The sequence below is a fragment of the Vombatus ursinus genome, unplaced genomic scaffold, assembly GCF_900497805.2.
Source record: "Vombatus ursinus unplaced genomic scaffold, bare-nosed wombat genome assembly UNPS02014772.1, whole genome shotgun sequence".
Classification (NCBI taxonomy): Eukaryota; Metazoa; Chordata; class Mammalia; order Diprotodontia; family Vombatidae; genus Vombatus; species Vombatus ursinus.
In genome coordinates this window covers 22014768-22024440 of record NW_020954550.1, presented here as the reverse complement: position 1 = coordinate 22024440, position 9673 = coordinate 22014768, and the positions used below count along the sequence as shown (strand labels likewise).

General features: G+C 47.3%; 1 protein-coding gene across 1 annotated transcript; it reads right to left on the bottom strand.

Annotated features, from left to right (window-relative positions):
- Positions 1 to 224: 224 nt before the first annotated feature.
- On the bottom strand, positions 225 to 8493 carry MCIDAS (multiciliate differentiation and DNA synthesis associated cell cycle protein). Its single transcript, XM_027863360.1, has 7 exons — positions 8365 to 8493; positions 8119 to 8206; positions 7772 to 7863; positions 3483 to 3555; positions 2408 to 2622; positions 1356 to 1466; positions 225 to 668 (listed from the first exon to the last, which is right to left on the bottom strand). The coding sequence occupies exons 1-7, from the start codon at positions 8491 to 8493 to the stop codon at positions 225 to 227; spliced, it is 1152 nt and encodes a 383-aa protein (XP_027719161.1).
- Positions 8494 to 9673: the final 1180 nt, after the last annotated feature.

Below are 9673 nucleotides of genomic sequence, written 5' to 3'. Positions count from 1 at the left end.
AATACAGTATGTTCCCGCAACCTGTTTTAGTTCTTAATAACAGCAACAACAACATTCCTGGGGACTGGAAGTCGGGTTCATATGCCGGGTAGGGAGAAGACATTCCCAAAAGTGAAGTTTTGGAGACAGGCAAAGCCCAAGGAGTTGCGATCACGGTGCAGGCAGTGCCTCCTGGTGTCAGAGGGCGGTTAGACCAGTGCAATCCGGAGACCCTCCCCCTGAGCTCAGCTGGGCACCCAGCGGAACTTGTAGCCTCCGCTGGCTGTCCGTATAGTAAAGGCGTTGCCCTGGGGGAACGCCAGAGTGCGGATAGTGCAGTGGTCCCGAATCGGAGTGCTGAAGGAGCCACCGTCCTCCAGCTCGCTATGGCTCAGGTTCAGGGATCCCTGGCTGCAGTCCGCCCGCAGCCCGCGGAAGGCCCCGTGCAGGGGCGCCGGCGGCGGACCGGCAGTGCCCGGACCTCCGGGCTGCAGCCTAGGCCGCTTGGTGTCCCGGCTCTGCAGAGCTGCATCGCACTGCTCCGAGATCTCCCGCAGGATCGCGTCCACTTCGGCGCAGTCCTGGCCGCTGACTGTGAGCAGCTCCTCCAGGCTCCTCTTAGCAGAAGCTTTGAGCAGGAAGGGCTCCGGAGCAGCCCTGCAGTCCTGGGCCTGGGTGATCATCAGCTTCTGTGGTTGTTGGGAAAAGGAAATAGTGCATTGAAGGGCGTTCGGTCTAGTTTGGCCAACTGGCTTCAAGGGCAGCTCAGTTAATGCGAGTTGTGCACGTATAAACAGGGACTGAGCGCAGAATTCGCAGTCCTCCGGAGGGCAGCAGCGACTACTGACAATCTCCTCAACCATCCTTTCCAAGTGATAGAAAATAGTGGACATCTTCAGAGGAGCTACCGTCCAGTAGCCACGGGCAGTGTGAGGCTCAAATGAGATAATGGTGTAAAGCACTTTGTAAACCTTAAAGCGCTATATAAATGCCAGTTATTGTTGTTATCATTATCAGCCTCCAGTCACCAGGCTTCTAGTTTGGTGATGACTTCATTCCTAGAGCCTTCTTGCTTGCACTCCTGCTGAGCTCAAGCATTGCTTATGGAGCAATACAGAGGTGTGCTGGTAAATGTTTAACAAAGGGGTGGGGTATATGCACTGACAATTTTAAATTTAATCTACATTGTTAATGCCTTCTTAAGTCTAGACAGTCAAAAAGACAATAAATAATTAAGCCCTGATTTTGTATAGATTCTCACTTTGAAATTTTAACAATCTTGAAAGCCGGTTAGAGCTGGCACCAGAACGTCCTTTGGTGAACATTGTGCTGCGTTCCTATTACTTTTCTTAAACCCCAGCCCTCCTCACACTTACATCAAGGACAGAAGCCAGGTGTCGAGTCCTGCTGGCCAGCTCCTTCAGCTGAATGTTCCTTTCTTTCAAGGACGCGATCTCCTCCTGCTTCTGGGTCAGTGTCACGTACAGCTGCCAGGTTGGGGGGAAGAGGAGAGGGAAGCACAGAGGATCCAATCCAATACAATCCAATACAATCACAGGTACATCATACTTTCCTGAGTGGACATTAATAGTCCCATATTAGAAGATACTGGGAATTGGATTCCGAGGATTCTGTTCCCCTACTTTTGTCACCATTCTGTTTTCTCATCTGTATAGTACGGGATATTTTAACATCCAATTTTAACATCCCATGCATGATTTAGATTTTTTTTATGCATTTTCTGTTCAATCTCTAAAACAATATTGCATATAATGCATAGAAAAAGCAAGAAAATCAAGTGGGGTAATATAGAACTGAAAGACATGAGTTCAAATCGTATCTGTAATACACAGGATATCACAAAAGTCTTAGTGCAATTTAAAGCTTTAATAATTTAATGATTTAAGCGATTAAAACTGCACCAGGACTTTGGAGATACCTAGAATACTGGCTGTGTGACCATGGGCAAATCACTCAACCTCTGAGAGCTTCAACTGTCTCTTTAAGATGATAAATTACCGCTGTGCTGCTGATTTACAAAGGTGGAAGATGTTTACACACAAGAAGTTTTCCATGCCAATGAAATCACCAGTGTGGACCAAGAGAAGAAAAAAATAAACAGGTACACAATTTACAAGAGCATTTACATGCCAATGCATGGTTAATGCCAGGGTAAATCTGCACTATCTCCAACCAACAATTTAACAGGATTAGGATTTCAAAGCTGGCTGGGACTGGGAAGAATTGAGAAAGACAGGAACTATGCATACTATTAAGGCACTTCAGGGGGGTGGGGAAAGAAGCTTCAAATCACACCAGTTATCTTCCAGAGTCCTGAAAAGGATTTGGGGAGGATATCACTACCTCTGGATTGGTTACTCCATTTCCATGTCCCAAGATTCCCACCCCTAAACTCTGGTCTCCCTACTTGATTATTTTCTACCAGGGCATCTCCCAGGGCTTTCTGGTTCTGGTCGGCCACTTCCTTCCAGTACTGCTCCGGATGAGGAACACCTTGAATGCTCATGCGAGGCACAGGGTGCTCCGGCTGGGGAGAAATGCAGGAACCGAAGGATGAGACGTCGCAGGAAGGGAAGGAAAAGTCTTCAGGACCCATGGGAGATGACATCAAAGACGATGGGTCTGTGGAACAGCAGACGATGGCATTAGGTGTCACTGACTATGCCAATGCAGAAGTTACAAGAGATTTCTGGTTAAAATCTCCGAAAAGGTACCATATTTAGAGAACCTTCACCCCTCCCCAAACTTCAACCAGTCTATCCCTCACTAAAACTGGCGAACCAATTAGGGAATCATTCCTTGTTCCAGTGTTCATCAATGGAGATTCTGTGACTTTTTCCCTCTCCAAAATGGATAGGAGGGAAACGATCCCCCTTTGATTCTGAGACAGATAATAACAATTACTTACATTTACACAATGTTTTAAGGTTTGCATAGGCTTCACACACCTTATCTCTTTTGGTCCTTTAGCCTCCTTGTGAAGTTTAAGCAGGGCAAGCATTATTGAAGATGAAGAAATCGGGTCAGAGACCTTGCCCTAGGTCACGAAGCTGAGACTGTACAAAGTAACCCTAACGTACATTTCTTTCTCCTTCTCAGACCCGAGACCTCCTCTTCTCACTCTTATCGCACCTCCCTCAGTGAATTGCACAACAACGCGTAAATGTTGAGCCCTTTCGATGCAGCAAGGGCAAAAGTCGCAACAATTCATCTCCTCGTTTTGGAGGTGGTAGAGGGGGTGGCGGGGTTAACCAGGTTAAAAAAAATAGCTGTTTTTCTTTTCCGCTGTCACTTCATATTCGGGGCTACCAGTTAGTGTTTGAAAGTTTTCTCCTCTTGCCAGAATCAGACATGAAATTACCCAACTAAGGAAATAAGCAATACACGGGCTGTCCCACTGATTGGATGGTGGGCATAGAGGGGAAATCCCTGTTGCTGGAGCACTGCTTAGACCATCCTTCAACTGCAAAAACCACACTTGCCTGATATGAGATTGTCCACTGCATCCCTGAAATCCTGCAGATCAAACTGTGGTTCTGTTTGTGGACAGTGGCTCTGAAACAAAGCAGAAATGTAGCACTGCGCTTAATTAGATCATTCTAATCTCATCAGTTGCTCTTTGGCCAGTCCTAATTAGGTATATCCGCCTTCTCCTGTGCCCGGTGGCTAGTTCATACACACACACACACACACACACACACACACACACACACACACACACTCAAAATACCCATTCATACAGTCACTCATACCTGAAAATCCAAGCCCCATCCTGAATATTGCAAATAGCAGGCTTGCATTGCCATGAGTGCGGAGTATATAAGGGATGCAGGGGCAAATGTTCTTATTCCGAAGGTTTAAACTGCAGATGACTGGCCACGGAGGCACAGCTACTAGGCTTACTACCACAGGTCCCGAAGGCTGAGGTCCTAGCAGGTGTGCAGCTGTCTCCTGGCTGGACACCTCTTGCTGGCACGCGCCGCGCCGCAGCCTCTGGAGGACCTCTCGGCCTCCGCTGCAGCTTTATTGGCCAACCACACGAGCCAACCACCGTCCTCCATCAGGGCGCCGCGCATTCCTCAGGGGCCAGTGAAACATTAACTAGAGCTTGACTGCCCAGAAGACGTGCCCGCGGTAGTAGGATCAGGGCAAAGACGCGCAGCACTGGGAGCCCCTCGTGGCCTCCTGAACCCTTTGCAGGAACTGTCGGCCAAATCACGCATCAATACGGGGTCAACCTGAGGTCCGGGTGAAGCAGCGTTCTGCTCTCTTTGTACCTAACAATGTGGTTACTGCACAGGAATAACAAACCACAGGAATAGTGACTTCTGTCCGGACTATGTGCTGAGATTAAGCGGTGATTTTACAATGAAAGGGAGACAAACACAGTTTTGGGGGGGTGCAGGCGGTCTAGTCCGTTCTAATTGATGCACTGCATTCTGCCCAATTCAGATTCCAGGAGAAGCTAGTGCTGTAGAATCAGTGCGGTTTAATGTAAAGAATTCCGAATTTTTACTTCAGAGACCCTGGGTAAGAGATCGGGGTTCGAGACTGTGACACTTACTGACAGAGACCTGAAGCAAGTCACTTGCCCTCTCTTGGCTTCTGTTTCCTCAACTGCAGAAGAGAGGAGGCTAAACTACATAAGAGGTTGTTAAGCAGGGGTCTGTTAATTTAAAAAAAAATGTTTTAGATGAACTGCACTTTAAGATAGTTTAAAATACATAGGAGTCTACGTATTTTATTTTACGTATTTAAAAACATTATTCTGCCAGAAGGGTCCATAACACACAAAAAAAGATTAAGAACGCCCTCTGGACTGAAGGATTTCTAAGATCCCTTCCAGCTCCAAGTCTGTGAGTCTATGATATGAAGAATCGAGGAAATGCAGTAGGAAAAAAACTGGTTTGGATGTTAAAGAAGCTTATGTCACCACCATCACCCACCCCAACTGTTCTGCAAAAAAATTCTACCATTAACCATTTACTGTCCCTTCCCTGTAGGTCTTTTTTGAAAATGCAAAAACTCCTGGAACAGGATCATATTAATCCCTTAACAACTTAATTTGAATAGATTTATTAGATTACTTTCCTCAAAATGGACTAGAAAGTCTAGGTAGCCATAATGAGAGGACTTTGTACCTGGGAGAAGGAACAGCTAAAAGTGTGTATTGTGCAGGCATGTGTGTAGAGGGGTAGGACTAGGGAAACATGTGGGCAAGAAAGACAAAAGTTGGTCCACTTCTGAATTTTGCTTAGGGTCAGTCCTTCTTTAAAGGGTCAAATTTATAACTGTTTGAGAATATGCCAAGATACCAATAAGACAAGGTGTTTGTGTGATCCACCCACACCTTGTCAATTGAACCACCACCACCATCACCACCACCACCCATGTGTTACCCGTGGCCAGAGACTTTGAGCATTCAACATACTTGCTACAGACACTTAGGTACCAGTAACTTTACAGCATGTTTAAAAAAAGTACATTTATTAAAAGAAATAGTTAAAAGTATTTTTACTTTCACTCTTCCCCTACCCTATTATGTCAGGTGACTGTCTGCCTAGCTCACCACTAAGTCCCAGCCCTTCACCAGGGTATTCTCCTTTGTAAAAGCAGCTAGATGGTATAATAGATAAATCGGTGGACATAGAATCAGGAAGAACTGAGTTTAAATCCTGACTCAAACACTTATAAGCTCTGTGACCCTGGGCAAGTTATTTACCTTCTCTCAGTCTTAATTTCCTCTGTAAAGTTTCATCTGTAAAAAGAGGATGTTGGACTTGATGGCCTTTAAACCATAAGTCCTATATGGTCCTATTATTCCCTCCTCTGAAACACAGAGAAAGAAGGCCTGGCTCAGCATACTGGGTGGCCACCAATGCTTCAATTTAATTACAATGTTTGTTTTATAGAACCATAAAATGCTCTGGATCTGCAAGGGACCTTAGAAGTAATTTGATCCATTTTATAGGGGAGGAAACTGAAGGCCTGGCACAAAGTAGATGCTTAATAAATGTTGTTAATTGATTGAAGAGTAACTCCAAGGAATTCATGTAGACATAGGCCCTGACCAGACCTCTTTTCACAATACCATCCTGCTTCATCCTATCTGACTTTGGAGTCCAGGGGACGGTAGGGTCCAGTTCTAAGTAGCTTAGTTAGCTTAGTAGTTCAACATTGGGGAAGTGGCCTGCTGGGAGCTAGCTAGTGGGTGCACAAAACTAGTAAGTACAGAGATAGGATTCCAACCCAGTTCTCCTGATTCCAAGTCCAGTGTTTTGTTTTGTTTTGTTTTGTTTTTCTAGTGATGAGTTTTCCTTCCCCTTAAGTAAAAATATGGCATTTTTCTCCCCTAAAGAAACAAATAAGATATTTCATGATAATGACAAATTAAAATTCCATATACTCTCAGCAAAAATTTCCAGTACAACCTTTCTATGTTAATTGTAAAATGAATGGCTGGGAGGAGCTTTCCTTTTGGGATTCCCCTTTAATTCGAGAGCCACTTGAACAATATTCACCTGTGCATTTAGGGGAACTGTATATCCTTTGGTGGGATCCTCATCAAGGCCTTGCAGTGCAACCATACTCATGCATACTCTCTACCCAAGAAAAGTTACTGGTAGCACCTCTACAGAGCCTTTACTGTCTCTTCAGTCTGTTGAAACTGTTTCATACAATGCAGAAAGCTGGACTCACTACAGAGCCCTGGCCCACAGTCACCTTTCTTCTCTCTGGAAATCTAAAGCAGCTTGCAGGAAGGGATTACTGAACTTGCGACCCCGAGCTGTTTCTATTTGGTTTAGGTGAGCTAAAGACATCAGACCTCTTTCCTTCAAGGAGATGGGCTGCTAGCTCACGTGGAGGTTAGTGGGCTCTACATTCTCACTAAAAGGTTCTTGCTAGTCTCCATGGAGCCAGCTAGGGAAACTGGAATTTGAATTGTCTCTGAAAGTCAAAGATCATTTGTCAAAGATTCCAGGTCCCTAAGAGTAAATCCTTACATCCACCATCACACCCCAGGTTTTGAGCCTCAGAAACACGGACTATTGCCCTAGGTCACAAAGCAGTGACTCTATAAAATAACCCTAAATGCACACTTTCTTTCTCCCCCTCAGACCCACATCTCAGCCTTATCCCACCTTTCTCGATGAGGCGCATCCCCATCCCAAGTGAAAAACAGCCCGGTATCATTGCAGCAGGAAAGGTATTAGACTCAGCATGGATGAGGAAAGAGAAAGATCATATTTCCCCTTCCTCTATTTCCAAATCCATGTCCAAAGAATATTTACACACTTCCTCTTCCCACCACTAGTCTACAAGGTAGGTGGCAAAAATTTGGAAATCCTCTCTTTCCTCTCTGAAAGCTCTGATCTGTGTTGCTCTCAACAGCCCCGGGGAAAGCTGAGGTCCTAACATACCAGAAGGAGCCAAGGAGGAGGGAGAGAGAAGAGCAGATGGAGAGGGTTTTTTAATTAATTTGCCATTGCAGTTAGTTTCTATCCTTTGCCCAGCCAAAACCCCAGCATCTTTCGAGAGCCAGAAGTCAGCCCCAGGTAGGGACCCCTACAGCCTTAGTTTATTTGCTACGAGCAAGAACCCTTTACGTTCTCAGCTCTTTGCCTGGCACAGAGCAGACGCTTAATAAATGAATCGTCGGATGTAGTTGAATTAGATTGGGACATGGGAAAAGTTCCTAGAGTATCAGAGTTCAGGGATGCAGGAGGTGAAAGGATGGATGCAGAAGGACTGTGAGGATTAGAGGAGGTACCTGTGACACCGCAGCATCACAGCTGGGGGAGCTTTCTTCATGCAGGAGTGAGGAGCAATCCGCGAAATCCTGCCAGTCAATCGTAGTCAAGGCTGGAAAACGAAGAGAAGGGAGACATGGGTACAGATGCCCAGACTCTTGTCTTCTCTAGACGGGCATCCTCCATCTCTCCTTTTCCTGTTTCCCGAGATTTAAAGGGACACTAGCCTGGACCTTAGCTAGAGGAGACGGAGCTGGGGCATGTGTGGGATTGGGGACTAAAGGCTAGGCTAGTTGGATATAATCTGCATTCCAAGTCACATCCACCGAATGGGGAGGACATTCCGGACCGGGGGCATCTTGCTCACCTGGCAAACCTGCCAGCTCCGCCTCCGGGGGGTCGGTGTAAATAGAGATGGGGCTGCTGCTCTCAAAGAGCTTCCGCGGGGGCACGAACTGAATTGGGAAAGAAACAGCGATTCCGGAAACTCTCTTGCAGTCTAGTGGCAGACATTACTCATCCCATGCTCATCCCCGACCCCCGACGACTCCTGCACCTACCCCTAGAGACCTGGGTATGCTCCCAGATGCCCCCTCCATCCCCCTCTCCGCACCTTCTTCTCCAACTTCTCCTGCTTCCTGAGCTGCCGGCTGGAAAGATCCAGCATCCTATTGGGACAGATACTGTCAAAGGCTCTCCGGGCCCCGACGCCGCCGACGGAGCCGCCTCCGCAGTTCTGCATCCCGCTGTCTGGGTTTGGCTCCAGCTGCGGAGTATTCGTCCTTTTCCTGCACGCTGGCCCGGATGGGTGGGCTCTGTGACAGTCAGCTCTGCGGGCATCAATCTTGGGGTTGCAACTGAAGGCTCAGGGAGTGGGTGCGTGGCGGGGAAAGTGAACCCTGAGAGGAGCAAGACAGAGAGAGACTGGAAGGGGGCTACGGCAGAGATAAGAAGGGGAGGGAGGGAGGACCTGCGAGGACTCTGAGTCGGGAGGGGCGGGTCTGGGTCTGGGCGCCAGAGGTGGCGCCTTCATCTCGGACAATCTGCGCTCTGGAGGAGGCGTGAAAATCCAACCTGGCAACAGGGCTTCCCCCGGGAACCTGGGCAGCCGAAGCCCGGGCCGGCTAGCGCCCTTTCGGCAGGCGTTGGCGCCGCCCGCCAGGCCACGCAACTGCAGCCTGGCAGGAGGAGGGAGGGAAGAAGAGAGAGAGGAGGAGGAGAGGAAAGAGGGTGTGACAGATTGGATCCCCAAGCCCTAAGCATTTAGTTGCCTCTGTTCCCCCTTGCCACAAACTTAGAGGGGCAAATTCAAACTGCACGACAAAAAAGGTCTCGGAAAATTGGTTGTCTCTCCCACTCTGCTTCGACGGGGAAAGTGCTGAATAAATGCAGAATTACAAAAATAAAGGTACCAGAACAAAGTTAGAGTCTTCTCCGCGCTGCGACCAGCAAGGCTCTGTGACTGAGGAGACCGATAGGCAGACAGAAAGACAGACAGACGGGTAGACAGACAGACGCAAAAATATACACACCAACTGTCTTCTCAGGATTAGTTAAATTCGACTGGGGGAAAACTCTCCTTAGCAGCAATAAGGTCTCTCTCTCTCTCTCTCTCTCTCTCTCTCTCTCTCTCTCTCTCTCTTTCGCTTTTTTTTTTTACTTTTTTTTTTTTTTGCTGAGGCAATCAGGGTTAAGTGACTTGCCCAAGGTCACACAGCTAGTTAAAATAAGGTTCTTTAAAGGACTCCCAAATCCAGGGACACTCCAGGGAAAGGTCCTTTAAATTACAGAAGCCTATTTCACAACCCCAGGGCCCATCAGTTCTGACTCCCAGCTCCTCTTGGCTCATTGCTCCTCCCATCACTGGATGAGCAGGTCACTCCTGTCTTTCCTGCCTCAGTTTCTCCATTTAGGCAAGAGGC

What these genes read in the sequence shown, in the direction of transcription:
- MCIDAS (XM_027863360.1), bottom strand. Translation starts at nt 8,493, where the DNA reads ATGCAGAACTGCGGAGGCGGCTCCGTCGGCGGCGTCGGGGCCCGGAGA. An exon ending in AGTGGACAATCTCATATCAG is followed by an intron (nt 2,623 to 3,482) that starts GCAAGTGTGGTT and finishes GCTGTTCCACAG; the next exon opens with ACCCATCGTCTTTGATGTCA. An exon ending in ACCTGGCTTCTGTCCTTGAT is followed by an intron (nt 669 to 1,355) that starts GTAAGTGTGAGG and finishes CAACAACCACAG; the next exon opens with AAGCTGATGATCACCCAGGC.